Source organism: Dermacentor andersoni, chromosome 8 (assembly GCF_023375885.2).
Source record: "Dermacentor andersoni chromosome 8, qqDerAnde1_hic_scaffold, whole genome shotgun sequence".
In the NCBI taxonomy this organism is placed as follows: domain Eukaryota; kingdom Metazoa; phylum Arthropoda; class Arachnida; order Ixodida; family Ixodidae; genus Dermacentor; species Dermacentor andersoni.
Genome location: NC_092821.1, coordinates 57849481 through 57872934, shown reverse-complemented (window position 1 = coordinate 57872934; position 23454 = coordinate 57849481). Strand labels below are relative to the sequence as shown.

Below are 23454 nucleotides of genomic sequence, written 5' to 3'. Positions count from 1 at the left end.
CGATCTCTCTCGTGAGGTTGTTGATGGTTGCTCGCAACGCCGCGTTTTCTTGTATTAGGGTCTCATTTGCTTCTTGCACCTTGTTCATATCTTCTTTCTTCGTGGTTTCGGTGATTTTCTGCGCCTTCCTTATATTGTTCCCTTTCACTGCGTCGACCCAGCTCACTCGCTCACGTGATGGTGACCTTTTCCTCCTGAGGCTTCTCTTGCAGCAGCTGTTGTCTCTCGATTTAGGCGCTCGGTTCTCCGATGGGGTCCTTGACTTTCGCTAGCTGGCGGCTTGTTGAGTGGCGGGAAATCGCTCTCCGACAGCAGCTGGCGTTCGGCCTGTAGGCGCTCCTATTGTCGCTGGCGCACTACGTAAGGGATCTTGTATTTCGCCTTGCACGTTCGGTCTCCGGTCGGGTGTTCGTCTCCGCACAACTTATATTTTGGGGTACAGCGATGGTCTTCTGTAGGGTTCGCGAGTCCGCAGGCCAGGCACGACTTGATTGTGGGGGTCGGGCAGACGTCCTTGCGGTGTCCCACTCGGCCGCACTGCTGGCAAACGTCGACCTGTTTCCTGTAGAGGCGGCACGGTATCAGGGTGACTCCGTATCGGACGAAGTTCGGTACCTTGCGTCCCTGGAACACCACAATCGCAGTGGTCGTGCTTCCAATCCTTTTTGAGCCCACTGCTAGCGGGTTCCTCTCGTTGACGATGTACCTATCTACCTCGTCGGCGCTCGCGTCGATGGGGATGCCTCTGATGACGCCCTTTACTGTGTCGTAAGGTGCCGTGCGATATGCGCTGACCTCGTAGGGTTTGCCTTGAATAGAGATTTCCTGGATTTTAGCGTACCTTGCCGCGTTGTCTTCGTTCGGTGTACTGACGACCATGATGTTCTGTTGCGTGTTGGGGCAGATGGTGTCCGCGGCGCTTTCCGCGCTCGTGATCTTGGCCCCGGTGAATATGGCCGCAGCGACGGTGCTGGTGCCGGTCTTCACGATGTCCAGTCCCCCTCTAGGTCTGACAACTATCTCGCCGAAGCGCTGTCGCCAGTTTCAGTACAATAAACTCGCTGCACGCCATCCTTCAAGCACTATGATTTCACTTCATTTACCCGTGACGTCACACCTTTTTCTCCATGGTACGCAGTCGCATATTCACATAGACATTGACGCCTGTAATGTCGGGGCTGTCATGATACGTTTTCGGTCGTTGCAGTCGTTTCTGGCGCAAAGAACCATGGTCTTGGCGCCAAGAACCATGGCGCCAAGAACCATGGAGATTACCTATAGAGGTATACCGTCGCTGGTGGTTATGTCGGGACACCACCTATTGCTTCTGTCGTACGAAGGGCGCAAGAGCATTTCCTTAAAGATTGGTTAATTCCTGTTAGTCAGAAGAAGTTGCTTGGACCTGATGAATTATCCATTCATGACCGTCCCGGATTGCCCGAAGAATCGATTTCAGCCAACAAGCGTTGCATATGAAACATCTTGGGCAGTTTTGGACAGCCCAGGTTAAGTCGAATACGCCCATTGATGATATGGCGGCTCTGATATATTTTCAGCCTCTGAAGTTGCTTCCAGAGCTTGCAAGACACAAAAGCTTGGCCTTTAAGATCTCACCTTTAGGGGCTGCTGCTTCGAGGGGGCTGTTGGGGAGAGTGTGATTCGGACACTACCTATACCAAATATCACCGCCAAAAGTAGCCAGAAAGTAGACCAGTCGCCAAGCCCGATTCTCGTTCGCGAGAAGCCTCTAAAAGTAGCTAATTTGGCGACAAATCGCCAAACGTGGCAACATTGGTGATGGATTTTGGCGCACAGTTGAAGTCAAGGGAAGGAGAAGGGAGGAGAAAAAAGATGCTAAAAGCTAACTGGAAGTCACGTGATTCAACACCGACGTGACGTTTGAAGGTGCGGGTGTTTTGAGATAGGCCTTTAAAATAAAGTAATGCGCAGAACGAATTGCCCTTAGCGTGGGGAGGCAACACAGATGGCGGGAGGGCAGCCGTTACTGCAGATGCAGTGGGTTGTATCAGTCAGTGTTGTGTTTACATGGCGCCATGATGGTACCTGAATAGCTGCGTCAGTGCGATAGCAAAATAAAGAGTAAGGAAGGTGTGCCCGGAGCGAGTTCATTGCAGTGCGCTCATCTGTAACGTTCCGACAGAAAACAAGCATATTTATTTCAGCTTATAACGTGAAAATGAATGTACAATGGCATATATATATATATACATATATATATCGCTTTTGCGCCTTTAATTCATCGAATGCATTGTGAACTGTTCTGACGTCTTACTTGTTCCGTTAGAAAAAGCTCATTGTACGTCGCGGAATTAGAACACAGCTAGTCTATGGCGATGTAGCGAGCTTCCCAATTAACAGCGTGCAGAGGTATCTCAAGGAAGCTTTAGAGGCATCTGTACTTAACTTTATATAATATACCAGTCACCAGGATTATAAGATCAACACAGAATAGCTTTTGACCGGAAGAGCAATGACTCAAGAAGGACTGCAGGAACGTACGCAGGATTCAGACACATTGCTTAAAATACGGACGGACGGAAAAAACTTTAATGGAAAAAGGACCTGCGAGGTTGCCAGCCCGGGCTCAGGCCACCCGGGCATTGTGTGCGGTGAGGCATAGCCTTTCCACCGCTGCCCGGGCCCGCTGGATAGCCCATAATTGGTCGTGTAGTTCTGAGCTAGTCAGAGCGCTTAGCCATCGCTCCTCGAGAAGGTCCGGTAAATACGGAACACAGGATAAACTTTATCATTTCATTAAGATGATAAACTGCGCGAATAAGGGTGTCCTGGCGAGATGTTCACTGGAATCGGCAGCATGAGCAGGCTTTGCACCAGTAGCACCACTTCATGAAAGGAAACGCCTGTCTGTCCACTAAGTCCATTTCTGTCCACTGTTCAGGCTCAATCACTCACGAAAAAGGGCTACCATAAAGAGGATAAAGTCAAATAGAACGCACACTCTCAACACTACGTGCTCGATTAATCGCAAAACAAAGTGGAATGATGCCGACGGCCGACGAAGCATCTAATACACGTCAACCGAGCTGCCGCGATAATTCGACGTAATATCGTCGTCACATCCAGTAGTTTCTTTTTGTTTGTTCTTATTTCTCTTTTCCTCCCCGCTCCACCTCCTCTCTTGACCTCTAGTGTGCGTCCTTCTTGTGGGATTAAGCTGAGGCCCACCCCTCTTCGCCGAAGCGACTCGGCAGCAGGACACCGCTCGCCAACCGGGTGCCGCAAGCAAACCTGCAACGCTGTCGCCAACCCGCAAATCGAACGCCTTTCGCTGCAGGAGACCACGAGTTCATGAAGCGATTTACTGACAACCCGTTCTGTTTCGCTTGCACGGTTTGCGAGCGCCTGTGTTTTATGGCGGACTTGCCCAGTGCTGCGGTGCTTGCGATGCTGTGTCCCTGGGGTGTTTATTCCCGGTCGCGAGTCGTTCGGGAAGTTTCGCTCGTGTGGCATTTGTTGAGAATCCCTGTGCAGCGGTTGGGTGGCGCTGATGGCTACTCGCAATTAATTATTCAGGTACAATAAAAGCACGCAACAGCTTCCCTGAAGTCACGTTGTACTGTCGTGTTCTACCAATTCCTATATATATGAAAGAGGGATCAACCATATTTTTTTCCCTTTAAAGATGCGTTTTAGCTTTTAATATGATAGCGTGGTGAGGCGATTGCACCGAAGAAGCATATTCGAGTACAAGTCGCACCACCGTTCGTTCAATGGAGGATCATTAAACTTATGCGCAATTGTGCGCGAGAGGCACAGGATCTTCAAGCTAGCCCTGAAATCGTCACTCAGTAGTGCATGAACGCGGACATAAAGAGAACAATTGCGTGAATGATCGAGCGCTTCTGCTGTGGCAAACTTACGTAAGGTTTATTTGCTTCTCTTGGGAGGGCTGCCGTAATTCCGGTGTACTCCAAGTGATGCTCCAGGACTTGGATCCCTTTAAATGAAGTTACGTGGTAGTACAACCGGCGAGTCACATGGCGTAGGTCATCTTTCGTAAAGTAAAGCTTCCTGGTATATTTGTTGTTCATTGAGACCTGGAAAAGAAAAGACAATATTTTAATTTTACCCGCCAACCAGTGCACACTGGCCAATCAATCAACCAATCAATCAATCAATCAATCAATCAATCAATCAATCAATCAATCAATCAATCAATCAATCAATCAATCAATCAATCAATCAATCAATCAATCGGATAAGATTATTCCATGCACAAATCTTGTTTTGTGGAAGACGAAGGCTCGAAAAAAAGTGGATCTATCTACTTGAGAAGCTTCGAGCCGCCGTTTGCATGGCATACAGTGAGAGCGTGGAAATACAAAAATGTGTGTACACGTTGAACAATGATAATTTCCTAAGGCATTCGTGAGAATAAATTCATCGATGCTTTATACAAGTGTAACATTGCAAAAAATAATTCGGAAATCTTGAATAAAATTGCACATAATATGTAGCTTTCACACAAAAGAAATGGATCAATCTTTCTCAACAAGAAATGCCTTGATTGCACGGTTCCCAGTTGTTTCTAATTTCATTCCGTATTGATCAAGTTCGTTTAACAGCTTTGGAAGAGTGTGACGAAGCATGATGCTGGCGAGCGCGTTCTATGTCAGCTTGAGCCCTTTAGTTTTAATAAAGGAACGTGGAGACGCGTGTCTTCCTTTGCTTTCTGTTCTGTCGTTTTGAGTTCAAGCCGCGGAAATGGTTACTGCACCGATTAACCATTTAATTTTGTTTACTTAGTCCTGTATTCAGCCGTCATGACAACCGCTACTGAATTTATAAATTCAACTCGAAGATACGATCGGTAGTCTCTAAATTGAACTGTTGAAGAAATTGGGAACAAGGGCGTCTTGAAAAGAAATGTTGAAATCTGAGAAATACTATTGTTTAAGCGTTTCGTTTTTATGCACCCCAGTCGTAAACTTCCGCAGACAGCTTTGCCTGGATTGCCGGAACATCCCGCGTTCGACGAGCCCATTTTGTTCTGCTTTACAACGAATGACTGTCTCAAGGTAGATACCCTTTTCTTTTTGTTTTTCTATATTTTTTAGGGGGAGGGGGAGCAGAGGACCGCATTATATCAGTAGCTAGGAACATTGTATTGAGCGCAGGATGAAAGCTATCTTGCTCGGAATCGGTGAATCAAAGGCATACTTTCTCGATTTCGGTCTTATTGTATAAAAGGTGCAGACTGATAACCACGAATAAGGATAAATGATTATTTTTATCTGCAGCTTGTATAGCGCCGCACACGGTTGCACAGCCGCTTCTGCAAAAATGCGATAGTCGCAGCGCGATATTCACAGCGCCCGTGGTTGTTCTGCTACGCAGATCTTGGAAGCCTCCTTGCTGAAGCGTGCACCGCACCGTTCTAGGTGTATCTCACAGCGATGTTCATCGTCACCGCTATTTTAGGTATAACTGCTGACCACGAAGCATCTAAACGATAATGTAAAAAAAAGAAAAGAAGCAATCGCTAATATGTGGACTTTGCCAGAATTTTACGCCGGTGTTGGTACTGAATTTGTGAGTTACACGAAGATCATATTTGAAGGTTGTTCAAGTAATTTGCTCTACAGTATTTCAGCCGACCGAGTTGGCTTAGTGTTTATGGCGTTTGGCTACACTTCAGGACGTCGGGGTTCCAGGACAGGGTGTAGCTGCCGCATTTCAATTGCAGCCGCCAGGAACAAAACTTGCGCGCTCAGATTTAAGTGCACGGGGCGTCCACCACTCGTCAATTCAGAGCTGGACAGCTCGCCAACATCAAAACCAAGTAAAAAATCTGCCGTAGCAAGACAAGGTCGTCTATATAAAGCTTACTATCGAACGCTATCAGAAAAGACGAGATGACAGCCATCCTCTTCCTGACTCGAGGCAACGGTTAGCGGCATTACGACATGGGTTCTGCGCATCTTTGACGCAGTGGCTATGGTGTTTCTAGACAGCGCGCCTCCTGTGCCTGTCTGTTCGTACGGGAAGCCAGGTTGAATAGGAGCGCCACAAAGCCATCCGGTTTTGCCTCTGTCTACCGCAGAGTTCCCATCTTATAGCCGCCCTTGTCGAGGCCAGCACTTGGCCCCTCTTCCTTCGGGAAAAAACTGCAGTGACTGCACTGATCACCAGTTGGACACATCCTATTAAATTGCTTAGAGAACCCACCTCACACAGTTATCAGTATATTCACGATCTTCATTCCGGATCCTACAGTACCGTCACCAGTAAAACCCATACGCGAGTACATTAACCCGTATCAACACCCGCCTCTCCAATACACCGAGCCGAGGGAAAAGCCCAGCGTGCAGTCTCCTGCAGGATGGCTCAAGCCTTCTAGAGGATGGCTTCAGCAAGAGGAAGCACTTGTACACGAAAGACTCGGTGCCACAGGACTCCGCATTGCGACAATGGCCCGTGTTGTCCTGCTAAGGCGAGCTTCAATAGGAAAGGCTGCCTTTTTTCGAGTATTCCCTCCACGGCAGAGCTGGCAGCCATTTATCTCGCACTGGAGTGGGACGTCATCTTTCAGAGTGTTCCATCCAACCTTGGCATTGATACAAGAGATAAATCTGATGCCTGTGGTATTGACCGAAGACGGAAGTCAGACTCCAGCCGTCCCGATGTAAAAAGCCCTTTATTCAACATATACAACCATATATATAACGAAGAACAGAAGTGCCCCCTGGGGAATAAAGAACTCAAATGAATAACGAAACTAAATAGAACAATGCCGTCGCTAAAGCCGTCCAGAGCATGAAATTTTCTCAATGGCAAAAGCCTTAATATCATGCCTGCCACGTCACGCGAAGAGGGCTCCGTCATGCACACCCGGAGCCCCAACTTGCTGCTAGGCACCCACAACGACTTGTGCCCAAGAACGCGCCTTGATCCTCAAACAGAGGGTACGATTCGTGAACGCCGTTGGCACAATGCCAACGGGAAAGCCGCGTTGACTATTCCGAGTGCCCCAACTGTGCCTGTACCGAGACCACAGGGAAGAAAGCACGGATATGCGGATTCCCGGCTGCCCGCACGTACAAATACGTTTCAAAAGCTTCCAAAACTTCACGAGCAGTAGTATCCGTACTTCTACCCGGAATCTTAAGCTTCCGCAACCATGGTTTACACTTACAGGCCAGGCAATGCGCAGGCAAATGTGCATTGCCTTTATTGATTATTGACAGTGTTCTCGTGCTCGGTCATTAACGCACCTCCCTGTTTGACCTATGTAGGCCTTCCCATACGACAGGGGTATCATGCAAACGACGCCTTTGCGCATTTAACATACGACCTGGTGTGCCTCTTCTGGCAGTCAAGCTTTCTTTGTTCGCGAAGAATGCGTGGGCTCAGGCCTGCTAGTTTGCGCGGCGCCGAAAAAACTACTGGTACACCGTACCTACTGGCGACCTTCATGTTGTGGGACATCCCACGCACATAAGGGACTATATACTTGGGCCCTTATCTCTATCCAGGAATCGCCTGGCCTGCTAATGTAAAACAAGCGCTTGCCACTGTCTTGCCACTGTCTTTCGTCTCTTTTCATGCGCCAAAAAACCTCAGTCAAAGAAGATTTACTTATGTGTTCATGCTTGCCTGTGCGCAGTGACACCATGCTTGTCAATTTACTTAGCAACCGAATGTTTACAAGGGGCGCTCTACTCCGGCGGCTGCTGCGTATAGCGCGGCTGCCATACGCATACTGCGATGGGGACAGCGTTGGCGTCTCGGCGCACCGAGGGCCGTTAGCTTCCGGTGCACTACCGCACCAATAAGCTTGCGGTGTTCACGAAGTGTAACGCCACTAACCTTTTTTATTTGTAAGCATTTTTATGCCTACCTAACGAGCAAACCCGTCGGGCTATCTGTTACGTAAGACGCATTGCTGTAAATAAATGAACGTCTGAAACAAAATAAGTTTACAAAAAACGTACGCGGTGGTGAGTTTCGAACCTACAACCCCATGCTAAGAAGTCGAATGTCTTACCCAGTGGGTCAAACACGCTTTCGTTGTGTCGCGAAAGTGTTTTATGCCGGGATCCGCGACCAACTTATTGCAATGGATGTGACGTCGGCGGCGAACGCGTAAAATATATATTCTTGACATGGATGATGCCACCATCTAGGAGCGGTGAAGCGAAGTATTGCATCATCACACTAGCGAGCGCCCACAGTGAGTGCAGCGGAGGCTCCAACGCGTTCTAACGTGGTGTACGCCGTGTAGGCTGAGCTGATGACCTAGTTTCCGCACACATCCGATTAGCCTGTGACGCCTCGTGGCCTACGGACTGCAGCTTCAACTTGCATCCGCAGTGCTTACACGCTGCCTAATGCTTCGCTTGCGGTGGCACCAACTAAGAAAACTACTGCGCTCAGCGGCGCAGAAAGGCAACGACGTCGACGGGCGAATATCGCTTTGGTCCGACGACAGACACGCCAGCATGAAGCAAAACGCCTTCGCGCGTTCGCGGCGCACGCTGCAAACTCTGTCACTCTTATTCCTGAAGCTGAGCGCGTCGCAAGTCAACTGGCTGCCCAAGACACTACAGAGTCGGAACAAAATGCTCGTACCTTCGCCGAAGCTACACGGCAGCAGGACACCGCGGGCCAAGCAGCACGGTCGCCGACCTACAGATGGTGAACCTTTCACTGCAGCAGACAGTGATTTTACGAAGCGATTCACTAATAACCCGTCTAGTTTCCTTGCGCGGTTTGCGAACGCCTGTGGCTTATGGCGGGTTCGCGCAGTGCTCCAGCGCGTGGAATGCAGTGGCTTCGGGGGATGTTTCTCTGTCTCAAGTCGTTCGACAACTTTCGCTTGTGACAATGGTCGAGGATCCCTGTGCAATGGTAGGGTGCCGCTGACGGCTACTTGCAGTTCTTCACGTAGAATACACATGCAATAGCTTCGGTGAAGACACGCTTCACTTTCGTGTCCAACCGATTCCTACGAAAGATGAATCCACCATATTTCTTTCTTTAATCTTGATTTCAACATTTAGAGTCACGCCTTACAAGATATAAAACGTGTCGGCCACACTTTGGCTAAGGTGGAGTTAAAATTTTAAAGCGAAGCTTTCTTTGCCTCTTTTGTCGGCTTTCCCACTGCTGCTGCTGCTGCTGGTGTCGTGCACAACGCCTCGGGTGGGGGGGGGGGGGGGCTCAGAGCGTGTGTATACATGCCAGGAGCACGGCAGAGAGTAAAGGCGACGCGAGAAACACGTTTGCACCTTTGTAGAGCGGGGTGAATGGATGGATGGATGGTATGAGCGTCCCCTTTGGAATGTGGCGGTGGGTTCCGCCACCAAGGTCTTGTTATTCCACTGCCTAATGTGCCACCTATGTTAAAAAAGAGAAAAGGAAAGGAAACCACAGAACCTACGATGAATTCCCATAACCAAATTTATCCATTATCCCATTATCCAGAACCTCCAGTATCATCATTGTTCTTGCACGCCTCCTTTGTTTGTTATTTCCTTACTTTTCTTCCACCAATCTTCCAATCGCCGCTTACTAATATCTCTTGCGGACATGTTTACTTTACCCTTGCTCTCGCTGAACCCAAGAGCTTCAAGGAGACCAGTGATGCCTAACTCGACCTCTGGACAGATATCTTCACATTCTAATAAAATATGCTCCATCGTTTCCCTAGTTTTACCGCAGCAAGCACATGCTTCTTCTTCTTTCCTATATCTCGCTTTATAAGTGCGTATTCTAAGGCTTCTCTCCCAGCCTATTCACTTTCTTCCACATTCCTCAGTCGCTCTTCATAATCAGTTTTACTGTGATCATCTCTCAGTACAAAACTTGTCCAGCCCGTAGCACCCTGCACAGCTTCACTTGTAGTCTTCCCGTGAGCGCCCAATGCGAGGTGTCCCACTGACCTTTGGTTGCCATCTAGTCCTAATTGAACCCCTGATTTCAAGCAAACAATCGCGTTTCCAAAAGTAAGTCCTAGAACCATTAAACCTTTCCACATACCCCGGAGCACCCCGTACCTATTGTATCCCCATAGCGCTCTGTGCTTCATTATGGCTGCGTTTCTCTTCCCCTTCAATGTTATTGTTCTTTTCTTATGTTTCCATATATATTTTGTCTTCGTTTATCTACCATACCAAGGTATTTATATTCTTCTACTCAAAGTATTTCCTGGCCCTGTATTGCCACTTTTCACTGTTTTTATTGAGTACCATAACGCCTGATTTTCTAACGCTAAATTTCTGACCCAAATTCTCGCCTTCGTGTTCACATATATTGGCCAGATGTTGCAAATCACTTTGATTGTTAGCTGGCAACACAATGTCATCCACATAAAATAAACCTTGGAGCTGCTGCTCTATTACTGTACCCGCCTGTTTGTATGAGAGATTAAGCCCAATATTACTTCCTCCTAGCGCCCTCTCTATCCTCACCATGTAGATCAAAAACAGCAGCGGCGATAAAGGACACCCCTGCCTCAGTCCTTTATTGATATGAACTTTCACCTCGCTCCTCAGCGCGTTCAATGTGCACAATGTCCTCTGCTGCTCTCAGGGTGTCGCCGAATCAGCCTTTTGATAGCTGTAATTATCCGCGACCCCCGCAAAAGCTTTGCAGAAATTGCAGGGCTTTCTATATACTAACGTGCAGATAGAATGGCAGAGAGGAGGAAGGGGAGAGGAGGCAGAAAATGGTTAGAAACAATGCAGTTGCGAAACGAATGGGTAACAAACAACCTTGCTACTCTTCGTCCGCCATTCCCATACTAGGGGTGGGGGAGGACTGGGAAGAGGTCACGTGAGAAGGCAAGAAAAGGCTACCACTATGGACTGACTGCGGCAGCGGGAAACGGTATAAATTTAAGTTCAAGGCGCGGTACGGTACATTGCGCTATTTCTGAAAAATAAACACCATGCAACTTTGTCAAGCGGACTACTTACGCAGGGCGCGCAGCAGCAGAGCCGCATGAAAGCGCACCGTAGAGTCCAGGCAAAGCTACGTAAGCGGTCTCACGTCAAATCGACACTTCTGTGCCCGCCGCGATAGCTTTGCGGCTATGGCATTGCTAGAGGTCACGGATTTGACCGAGGCAGCCGCATGTTGACAGGAGCGAAAAAAAAAAACGCTCGTGCACTTAGATTTAGGGACATGTTAGAGAACACCACGGTGACAAAATTAATTTGGAGTTCGCCACTATAGCGCGCCTCATAATCCATTGGCGGTTTTTGCACGTACAGCCCCATTGTTTAATTATAGTTTAACGCTTCTGCCGCGGTGCGATATGCCATGTGGGACCAATCACAATGCTCAACCCTCTCAGAGGTTGCGAAGTATGGCGCACAACGCCTCAAGCAAACACTTCCCCCTGTGTGTTCTGTGGGCTACGCAGACGGACAGCAGTGGTGCACGCAAGTTAACGCTTAACATAAACTCACCTCTCTCGTGTTGAATTAACCGTTGAAGAAACTAAATATGCGCCGTCAAGATCACCGCTACTTATCGTCAATCAACGCGAACAGCACAGACAGATACGCTTACATGGATTCCCACAGTGCGTGGGATCCGCATATTTTAACGCGATAACGTTAAGAACCCCGTGTCGCAGAATATCGCAGCACAGAAAAGACTTTCGAACCGCACGTACCCAGGCCTCCATTTGGCGAAAGGAAGCTACTTAAAGGGACACTAAAGTGAAAAAATTATTTCTTCTGCATCAGTAAATTACCGTTTCACGGCACCAAAAACACCACTCTTACAATGATAAGACGTTCGGTAAGCCAGAAAAAGCGCAAAAACGAAATACGGGTGGCGATGCCTATTTAAGTTCCCGCAGCTGGGGGCTGTGACATCTTGGATGTTGATGACATTTTCTAGGGCCTACTAATCATATATAGCGGTACAGATTGACTACATTGTGTTCTATAGGAACCAAGTATTAAACATGGCAAGTTTCGGGAGAGAGAGAGAGAGAGAGAAAACTTTTATTGTCAAGTTTTAGTGGAGCTTTCTTTCCCAGCGGTGTGGGCTAGCGTGGCGTCTGCTTTGCCGCGACGCTATCAGCCCATTCCGCCAACCATATCTGGTCTTGTGGGTTGGAAGTTTTCGTCTTTTTCTCCCACTCGTCATGTGAGGGAGCTCGCCTAAAGAGTTCTCTCGGGGGAGGGTTCTTTTGGCATCCCCACAAGATGTGATCTTGGTCCGCAAGGAGACAGCTACAATGTTTGCAGTTTGGTGGATATTCACCACCGTTCACTGCAGCTAGCCTTTTTGGACTAAGTACAGATCTAGTCTGTACTCTCCTGAGGTTAGTGGCCTGTATTCTTGTCAGTGTCTCGTGCGGGGATGGATATATTCGGGAACCTTTATTCAGCCAACGTGGCCCAAATGCAAAAACATACTTTGGAATCCCTGACGTCACGCTGACGCACCGGCGCTGGGGTTTCGGCGCGAAATTCAAATACTGAGACTTGGACCTTCATTTTCTCATCTAACAATCAAACTACTTTTTTTAAATGACTGCCTGAAGGGTTCACAAACAATGCTTCATTATTCTAAACTAGTTTATTGTTTCGCTTTAGTGTCCCTTTAAGTAACTGAATTTCTCACGCTAAAATACGCAGAAAAATCGTAAAGTACGACTTACAACCTACAGACATGATAGCGTCGGACTCTAATTTGACTATACGAGAAAACGTAATTACTACTACTACATATTTGTTACGCGAAAACTAAAAGAAACACTTTTCCAGCGTTTCTACCAATGCAGAGACCGGCCACAACGTCCGCCATTTGCGCGCGCTGGCGCGTGTGTATCTAGGGGGCTACTGAGTGGCGCGTCTGGTTCCTTGCAATACCTCCAGATGGCGCTCGCCTCCGCCGCATCGCGGTAGGGGCATTTCCCTACCGGGTGGTAGGGACATTTCCAGGTTGGTCACTGGGCTCTGTCATGGAGCGAGCAAAAGCAAAGCTCGCGGAAAATTCCCACGTGCCCAATCTTGTCATAGTAGTAGGTGGGCTCAATGACGCGGAATGACGTGGAAAGGTGTAATGGCTCCAGGACTTACTTTTGGAAATGCGGTTGTTTGCTTGAAATCATGGGTACAAGCAGGACTAGATGGCAGCCAAAGGTTAGTGGGACACCTAGCATTGGGGGCTCACGGGAAGACTACAAATGAAGCTCTGCTGGGTAATATGGGCTGGACAAGTGTTGAAGTGAGGGAAGCTCACAGTAGAATTGACCGTGAAGAACGACTGAGGAATATGGTAGAAAGTGAATGGGCTGGGAGAGTGTTGAGGTATTTGTACAAGAAAGACTTCGATTCACAGCAAAGGAAAAGAACTAGGAAGCTTACCAGCAAGAATGTGGCCTGTAGTATGAGCAACACAGCAACAAAGAACGTGAAGCGGAAAGTAAGAGAGGCTGAAATAATCTCATCGTGGCGGCAATGGAAAAGTAACCTTCCATGAATAACTACTTAAGAGAAAAAAAGAAATTCATGAACGAAACAATTTATGATAACTCAAAGGAAACCTGATTACTTTTCGAAGCGAGGTCAGGATGCCTTAGAACACGCACCTATAAAGCGAGATATAAGAAGGAACAAGAAGCATGTCCTTGCTGCGGTAAAGCTAGGGAAACGATGGATATTGTTTTATTAGAATGTAAAGATGTCTGCCCAGCGGTCGATATAGGAACCACTGGCCTCCTTGATGCCCTTGGGTTCAGCGAGTGCAGGGGGAAGGTAAACAAGCGCGCAATGGAAATTAGTAAGAGGCGATTGGAAGATTGTCGGAAGTAGGGAAATGACAAAAAAAAAACGGAGACGTACAAAACCAAAGTTCCCAATAGTGAGTCAGGAAATTTGGTTATTGGAATTCATCGTGGGTTCTTTTTCTTTCATATTTAATCTAGCTAGGACATTAGGCAGTATAATAGCAAGAGCTTGGTGCTGCTACCTACCGCCCTGTTCCACATGGGACGCTCATAACATGCATACACCCATCGCGGCCCACGCAAAAAGGCCGCGTTTCTACCAGAATGGTAGCCTGCGTGCAAAGGGTTCGCGGCCAGCGTTTCCCGGTAAACATTGCGGTTACATACGCTCCAATTGCCGGAAAGCGTGAGAAACAGTCAGGGATCTTTGAATGCTATGGCGTTCCACTCTTAAAGGCGAAGCTTAAGCATCCTCCACGTTTTTCAACGAGGCCAAACCATCAAGTACAGAAACCTTATGTTCTCTAGTGATTCAGAGTGTGCAAGATACACATCTACCGGACATACCACACCTTCAATGAAGTGTTCGCGAAGAGGACGAGCAACTGGGTCTGCATGCACAATGTTCTTCCTCGTTTTCCAGAAAGCGTGGAGGCCCGGAGCCATAATTAGATCGTACGGTCTGATGTATTTAACGGTAAGAATTGTATGTCATATGGGTCAAGCGGCAACTGTTTCTCTAATGTGCGCTGTAGCATGTCCCAGTGAAAAATCGCTTCCCAACAATTTATGAATATGTGCTCTATTGTTTCCAGTTTGTTGCATAAAAAATTGGTTGTCGAAGGTATCAAGATGACCTTATCGTTAAGCCAGCCCTTAACATGATGTGGATACTGGCATTTTCTTTACCCTTTTTACAACATCCTCTCCTGTGCCTCCACGATGTGGCAAATGGTACAAACGCACTGGAAGCATGTTTTCAACATGGTACTTATATAGTTTCTTGTTAACGCTGCCCTTTTACTCTTTCGAAAACAGGATGTTCAACAAGCTGTACGACAGTACTACTACGCGCACATATCCACTTATGCTCCGGATAAGTCTTCAAATGAAGTCACAATGAAACTTGAAATTAGTCTCCGCAGTCTCACTGGCGTGAGGGTGCGGCGAAACTGGTCATTTTCATTTATGTACGATCGCGGTTCTATCTGGCGCGCGCAAAGGAGCAAAGCGGAGGGCAAGCGCGCCGCCTTCCGTCGCGCGAGAAACCGTAGGGAGGGGGGATGGGAGGGAGGATGGTATGAGCCGACGATCGCGGCTCTGTATGGCGCGGGCGAGGGAGCAAAGCGGAGAGCAAACGCGCCGCCTTCCGTCGCGCAAAAGCCTGTGGAGAGAGGGGGGGAGGATGGAGGGATGGTGGTATGAGCCGACGACCGCGACTCTATCTGGCGCGCGCGAGGGAGCAAAACGGAGAGCAAAGGCGCCGCCTTCCGTACAAAACGGCTCATTTCTGTGAACGGCTCGGAATGGCTCATCTCACTGAAATTAACCGGTTCATTTGAACGGCTCACCGGTTCACTTAAATCTGTAACCTCTGTTATGCCGCACGGCGCCTCCGCTCTGTCTAGTTTTCATGACGGCTCGCTCCTACCGCTCACTAGCGCGCGTACCTTTCGTTCTTCTTTTTTTTTTTTTTTGAGCGCACGCGCGATACTGGCAATTATGCCATGATGCGCCAGGACCAAGAAAAGTCCTATTTCAACACAACAGATCATTGGTCTCGTTTTATTGACGTGCTAATGATACGCGCTCAGGAAAATGCACAGAAGTGGATGTCCTGGGCGACATCTTGGTGAGTACACAATTAGCACAAATGAAGGCCAGAACGTAAAGTATACGTTCGCTGCTGTCTTTGAAGACAGGAAAGACGTCGTCTTCGAAGTGTTGTTGCACCAGCGCACGATGCGCGATCGGCGAAACTCTTGAGACATTGTTCGAACAGCAGCAGGCAATGAACGGCGCCATGCTTTGCCAATTAAGGCTTCTTTACTTCTCCCTTCCGTTGCGTCGGGTGCCACTCTATAGCATGCGCACAAAAACAAAGGTAATGTCGCGCGCAAAGCATACAACGAGCGAGTACGAGTAGCGCGAGTCTGCCCACGCCAGCCACCACTTGTCGGCAACAAAGCGAAACCACGAAACGCAGCAGAAGACATGACTCTGACGGAACGGTTCGGCATGGCTCACTGAACGGGAGAACTGGCTTGTTCTCTCGAAAAGAACCAGCGCTCACTTTTACTGAACCACGGCTCACTCGTTCTTTAAAGGGACACTAAAGGCAAATATTAGGTCAAAGAAAAGTGATAGATTAGTGCTTGAGAATCTCTAAGGCGTCAATATTATCGCTAACATGGTGTTAATAATCGAGAAACTTCGGTAGGACATGATTAGAGACTCCCGGAGACATTCGAGCACTTTCTCGATGACGAAAGCGCTCCTCCGTTAAATTCTTTCATTAGTACTCAACCACTCGTTGCACAAAACAGCATTGCATTGTATTACAAGACGAAACAAAATTATACTTATCCAGTTCTGTTTCATTTTTAGAAAAAAGAACTCATTGAAATTGCCCTTGGCGGGACGCGTGCGGTCGAAAGGTTTCATTTTCGCTCGACACCGCGCCGCCCACGTTTTCGCGTTTAATCAGTTTCGTTGTCGCGTAGTGCTGCGCTGGTTTTGCTGGCTCGCGTAACTCCCACAAACTGCAAGTAGCAGAGAATTCAGCTTTCATATTATGCCGCGGGATGCCCGAACGGTCTTAGGCACTTGACCAAAAAGTAGCTGCAGCAGCGAATCAATGGCTCCGCCGTCTGTCGGCCCGACAGATGGCGGGAGAAAAGGTCGGTGATGGCGTAGGCAACGTCACCATTCCCCCGGTTGGGTGGCGGGAGATTTGAATTTCTAAAAAGGCATTCGGACCCTTCAGATGCAATTTTCTCGTAATATAAGTCTTTTCCTGCCGCGAAGGAAGCGTTGCCAGGTTTCTGGAATGATATTTAAGCAGTCCACGTTGACTTATTATTTGCCTTTAGTGTCAATTTATAAAGAGCGGCTCAAAAGACCATCGAAGGCGAGGAAGTGGTCAGGTGGTTGCGACTCTTGCGAGGAGAGGCGGAATGGCAGCTGATATCTGGCACCACTAATAGGTGGCGTGGAGGTTGCACCCAACAGAACACCCGGCTCTGACGGAATAGTTCGGCGCGGCTCACTGAAAAAGGTCGAACCGGCTTCCTTTCTCCAAAAGAACCGCCGTTCACTTTTACCAGGGCCCTTAAATACTTTTGACCCTGCTTTTACTGAACCACGGCTCACTCGTTCTTTAAAAAGAGCGGTTAAACAGATTCGGCTCGCTCCTCAGCGACCCATCTCAAGCAGCAAGAGCGTATTTTGAGACCGGGAGCAAGGGGAACTGACGATCACGGCTCAGCCCCGTATTCTTAAATTCACTCGACGCTTCTCCTCGACTCAGCCAAGTCGAGGCAACAGACCTTCCTTAGCTCAAGGCGCCGTTGCGTCAAAGAACATCTATATAGACTTATAGAAGGGAAACTGTACCTTCCACAGTGCAACAGGAATAAGAATAGCGGTGGCCCTGTGAACTAGTGTATACGACCGAGAGATGGCGTTGACAAAATTAAAACTGATGTCATCATCATTACTTAGCAATAACGCCCCCCCGGTTTGCGGCTGGTGGGGCTCGTCGCGCTGCACGCTTGCAGGTTCTGGGCGATATGTAACCGCTTTCGAGCGGCATTCGTGTGTACGGTACTGTAACATGGCTACAGATACCTTTATTACGTCGCCAGAGGACCGAGAGGCCTCAAAAAATGCACTTGAAACAAGTAAGCTTACATTGTTTATTGTCAATGGTGAATGAAGCTGTACATGCATGCTCACAGTTTTCGTACAGGTCAGGTAGACTGAATGCTATCAGTCACTAAATTTGCAACATACAGAAGCACAGATAGCCATCCACTTAATGGCATTGAAAGCTAAAATCGAGCGAAGCTTTCTCGTCGTGTTTGGCGGGCCTTTAGCGCAGAGAGAGCGATACTTCAGGCAGTGATATGTATGCTGGCCTGTCCTCGTACTTGTATTTGCGTACAGTGCGGCTTGACGTGTTTCATAATACACGTATATTGTCTGTTCGAAGATTTCAGCTAGACATGAAAAAAAAACATGAAAAGTGCTCGGCAAAGATAAACTTGAGCTGCAATGTGCTATTGTTTGCGTAACGCATTGACGAGAGGCACATAGTCTAGGGGGAAATTGTCATGCTCAATTTTGCAGCACATATTGCCTGTTCTTGATACTTCTGCTGCAAATTTAGTGTTCATGTGCGGCAGTAAAGGCTTCGATTCAAATGGAGTACTCTTAGAAAAGCAAGGAACGTTATGAAGAAAACAGTACTTACAAGGACTCCTGCAAATATTCTATGAATAAACAAGAACACTTAAATAAACATATAAGTAAGCCACGTTAATGCTCACAGAACCTTGTAAAATGCAATTCACGTTTCCATTTTGAAAAAAAAAAAAAGAAATACACAGCATGGTTTGTGTATTAAAGCACGGCAAAAGAGGTTGCAAGGAGATGAACACTTCAATAGCGTAACAGAAGTGAGCAAGCTTGGAAGCCTCAGCCTGGATCCAACGTTTCAACGAGCAAACATACCTGCGAGGGCCGTGACGAAGACAAGTTCCCACACTGAGGCTTCCCTTGCTCGTCCACTGTTGATTGGCTGAATGTTAAACAAAACTTACCCCGAGCACATTTCAAACATTTTTTGGAATAGGCCAATCGTGTGAGCATACCTTTTCTAGCCATCTCTTACCGTTCAGGGATAGCCTAGTAATTGATTTCATGCAAACTGTAGATTAGCCATTTGTAATTAACAAATGTAAAATAATGCGCGTTTACGTATCTAATTCTAATCATAGTACTTGCTTTGTTAACAACTTTGCCTCAAGTTTCATCGCGTGATATAAATATCTTGCTGTACACATTACAAATACCTAAAAGTGGACCATTTGTATAGCGTACGTCATTAACTATGCTAATCATATGCTCGGGTACTTACGGCCCAACTTTTCCGAAGCGCCGTCTACGTTAAAAGTACAGCTTTACAAGACTACAATAAACTCTAAACTTGAACATGCATCTGCAATATGGGATACCAGTGGCGTTAATCTTATTACTTCACCTGAACTAGTAAAAAATAACTCTACTCGTTTCATTCTTTCTTATTATAACCGTGCTGTGAATATAACATCAATGAAAACAAACCGTGCACTTATTCCACTAGCTAACCGCCATAAGTCACACGTCTTTCACTATGCCATGAAATTTTTAATTACACCAGTCTTCGCGACGACTTCATACTGCGACCTCAGTACATTTCGAAACGCGTCGATCATTGCAGCAAGGTAGGAATTGATTCATGTTATACGAAGCCTTTCTTTCAATCTTTCGTCAGCTAGACATCTTAGGAATGGACCTAGCTTCCCTCAAGTATCGCAGCCATCACCGATAAGAAACTTTTTCGCAAAACATTAGCTAACATTGTATAATCAGAAGAATTATTATATTACGAGAACTCACAGCACTTGTTTGTTTGTTTGCTTTACTACTTTTTAACCACTCCCCTCTTTAATGCCACACGGCCCTGGGGGTATTTTCAATAAAAAATTAAATAAACAGTGACTGGCAGAGTTTCAGTCAGCGTGAACTACCACTTCCTCAAGAAGGCATTGAGCATGCGTGATTATTTCAGAATTCTTTGCATTTTCATGTAACAAATTATTGTTGCGAGGGAGCATCTGATACTTGGTGGTAATGCCCGTCAAGCTGATTTGGAAAGATGACAGAGCTTGTACATTAGCAAGTAGGAGCTGGCTATATTGTTTCTGTCCCGGTCGTCATGGCTATAATAACCACAAAGAAACTACTTGGGCTCAACATGTCACTTCTCCGTCTGTCATGAAACGAACTTAAAAGCAAGAAGCTTGTGCGCAAAATTTTAGCATTTCTGCACGGTTCAATACAAAACTGTAGACTTGCTTTCCTGATAGCGCTCATACCCCTATATCTGGTAAACTTGCAAACATTTCACAGTGAGGCAGATAGTTCAAAAGGACCTGTTCTCATTATGGTGACCGTTGAGCTTCTTATGGTTCGGTGTGGGCAGCTTGCAGACCAATATTCTCTGTTTTGTTCGTCTTCCTGAAAAGAGAAATGATGAAGCCATGACAAACAGGCAAACAAAATATGGTGAAGCATAAGTTAGTCTAATAAATTAAGAAATCATGGTTATAGTTGGTGTTCTGAAACATACCTTGTGAGGATTTTGGCCCTTGATGTTACTGCCACTGGTCCAAAGGGGTGAACAAATATGAGCAGCGTCTTGGAAGGTGGAACCGAAACAAAAAGAGCTTCAATTATTATGGTGTAAGTGTGAGTGAGTTTGTGATCCATGTATGACTAAGAACAGCGTGCAAAACGCTCCATGACAGGAAAGCACACACACACACACACAAGACTGTTTTGCGTGTGCATTTATTTCAATGGCGTCATTGTGTGGGGTGTGCTTAGTGAAGCCTCGATTAGATCACAACTTTTTCTGCCAGATACTAGGTAATTGGCACCAGTAATTTCAATATGTCTCAAATGCAACAATGTAACTAACCGGAAGTACGTTTGCCACTAATGTGCGATGAGTTTATCACAGTGTATCATTTACGCCGAAACAGCAAAACTATTAATTATTGAAGCTGTATTCCGTGTTAGTAATTTTCGCTACGCGACAAAATAACGAAAGCTCCGTTTGAATTGCCTTTAAAGAGCAATAATTTGTATAACAATTTCCACTTTTACGAAATGACTACCGGAATCTGTTTATCCACCTCCCACGCAAAAAAAATCAAAGTTGACAATGCGAAGCAATGCATTTTTACTCACCGGTGCACAATCCCAGAGGCTGTAAAGTTAATACACATTCGTGGGAAGTCTTCTAGCAGACTGTGCTTGGTGCCAGCCATGAATTTTCTCACCAGATAGCAGATTTTTTTAAAGCGACACGGTCATTAAGCCAGTGACTTGAAGAGCTCCAGTCCCTTCGGTTATACGCCGATACCCGTACGCTTGTCTGCCTTCGACCATGGACCATGGCAGGTCACCGGCCGATGCTTGAACCGACAGTTACGCAAATTTGACGTCAGGAGATGGGAACCAAAGCATATTGAAATAGTTTTACGTTATAGGGCCCCAGGTCCGCGTGTACCGTGCTCTGACGGCCCGTGCACTGAGCAGGCAGCAGCGTATGCCGACGCTGCGACGCTCCCTCCAGCCATTGCCGTCCCTCTGCCTAGACCGCACTCCAGTGGCTTCGTTGCCACCGCCAATGAATGCGCAGCGTTACAACACCCAGACGGCCGCTCCTGAGCCGTTACGCGGCCCACAAACCGCTCCGAGCAGCGACCCCAGGGACGCGCTCATAGCCGCTCTCGCGGCTGCACTCCGTGCCCTGCTGGTCCAGTGCCCAGCTATCGACAACAACGTGCGACAAATGTGCGACGCGGCTCTCGCTGCACAGGAAGCTCTCCTTCACCACGACTAGGCGCGTCACCGCGCCACATAGCGAAGGCCGCCAACTTGCCAACGCGCGCTGTTCGGGCCGCCGCCGCCGCGTCTCTTTCACCCTTCTTTCAATTCCCTGTCCCTCTTGTGCAGCGCGGTTGAGGTGTCCTCATCTGAGAGACAGTTACTGCGCTGCCCTTTACCCCAATTTTTCCTTCCACCAACAAGAATCTCTCTCTCTACCCCGCCCCTCCACCGCTTGTAAGGAACCGCTTTATTCCGACCGAGCTCGTGCTGCCACCACGAGGATCAAGCTGTGCAGCTGGTGATGATATATGCAGATGAAGGAGGTGTACAACGGATGATGAGAAAATGAAGATGAATCTTTGGCATGTGTTGCGCTCACACTAAATGTATTCATTACAAATGTTGACAGTAACTCATTAAGCGCAGACGCTGTTTACACCGACATTATGGATCGCCTTGGAGCGTTCGTGTTAAGTGATAAGTCTGGGCATGTTATTAAAAAAGAAGACGCGAGTAATGTATACGCAGTCTATAACTAATAAGTATTCAATCATTTCGTTGTGCTGTCAGTCAGCGGACCTGGAGCCACGTTTCTGAGGCAGACAGCCGTGATACTGCTTACTATAATTTTATTACTCCATTCAATACAGTCTATGACGCGCACTTCCCACTAAAAAAAGTTACCACCCCATCAAGGACGCGGAAACCCTGGATGACGTCGGAGTTGCTACAAATGATTAAGCATAAGAATAGCTTGTACGCACAATTCGTAAAATCAATAGATGAAAAATTGTTTTGCCAATTCCAAAAGTACAGAAATAATCTTACATCCAAAATAAAGATGTCTCAGGATGCTTACATTAAAATGTATTTTGGAGTTCGACTGAACAGCGATCGGATATTATTTGGCGGAAATTGAATTTTTTACTCCAACGAATTATTTCTGGTACTCTGGGTAACTTTCAGCATCAGGGAGAGCGAATTTCTGGCCCTTGTTTAGATTACGCTTTTAACAACATTTTTATTCATCAGGCTTTTCAGAGTTGTTAAACAGATGCAGAAGCTACCACTCGGCGCTTTTGCCCAATGACAATTTCAGTATCACGCATGAAATCTTTCAGTATAGCAAAATCAGTTATATTGTACATGTGAGAGAATTCATATGGTTGAATGCTTAGTTCCTGTTGGTTGAAGAAAACAAGCATTTTTTGTACTGTGTACGTTGCTTTAGAAGCTGTGGCGGTTAGTCGGATTGTTCAAAATGTATCACATATAAATGAATAAATCAGTCTTTTATCTATCTTATCTATATAGAGAAAGCAGACAGAACTAAATGCTCGAAAGCTTGAATAGGTCCTGCCCCCTTTTTCAACTTTGCAGTACAAGAGACCACAACAAAAGATAATTTTTCACACAAACAAACAAACAAACAAACAAACAATCGAGGGATAAGAGAATAGAAAACGCTTTATAAGAAAAGGTGGTATTCATTGCACTACAAAAGAAAAAGCTACGCGCTATGGGAAAGGGAGAAACCACATAATTATAAAGATGCTTGCAGTATCCTCACAAAATCTAGTTCATAAAATACTGTTTATGAACAGCGTTTGAATAAACAGAAGGGTCAAACCTTTAATGCTTTAACTTATTTAATAACACTGGCAGAGTATAATATCCTTGTTCGGTGTAATATGCTTTGCGTGTCGGAACTAACCACATTTCCTTATGTTTAGTATGCGGAATATTGGTGTGTTTTGCAAGTTCTGCCAGTTGACGAATATAATTTGTAACACTTCGTGAAGAATATTTGAAAGTCATTAAAAGTCTCTAATTGTATAAAGCAGAGACAGGTAAGGTTTCATACTTAAAAAAGAGATACCGTGTTGGGGAAATAGTAAGGCACACCAGGCAATGCATCTCACAGCTCTTTTTTGAAGAAGGTGTAACTTGGACAAAATAGTAATACCTGTAGTACTACAAATGGTACTGCAATATTGTAAGCGGCGGAGAATTGAAGAAATATAAACCAACAGCCTAACTTTAGCAGTAAGAATAGC

At 46.6% G+C, this 23454-nt stretch overlaps 1 protein-coding gene across 2 annotated transcripts in view; it reads right to left on the bottom strand.

Moving 5' to 3' along the window:
* LOC126526342 (uncharacterized) overlaps positions 1 to 23454 on the bottom strand; it is a 106730-nt gene that overhangs the window by 30324 nt on the left and 52952 nt on the right. Inside the window, exon 4 of one of the 2 annotated variants that reach the window (XM_050174244.3) lies at positions 3903 to 4079. The exons of the other annotated variant lie outside the window; for it this stretch is intronic. Coding sequence (XP_050030201.3) covers positions 3903 to 4079 — 177 coding nt within the window. The remainder of the gene's footprint in view (positions 1 to 3902; positions 4080 to 23454) is intronic. 2 annotated transcript variants of the gene reach the window in all.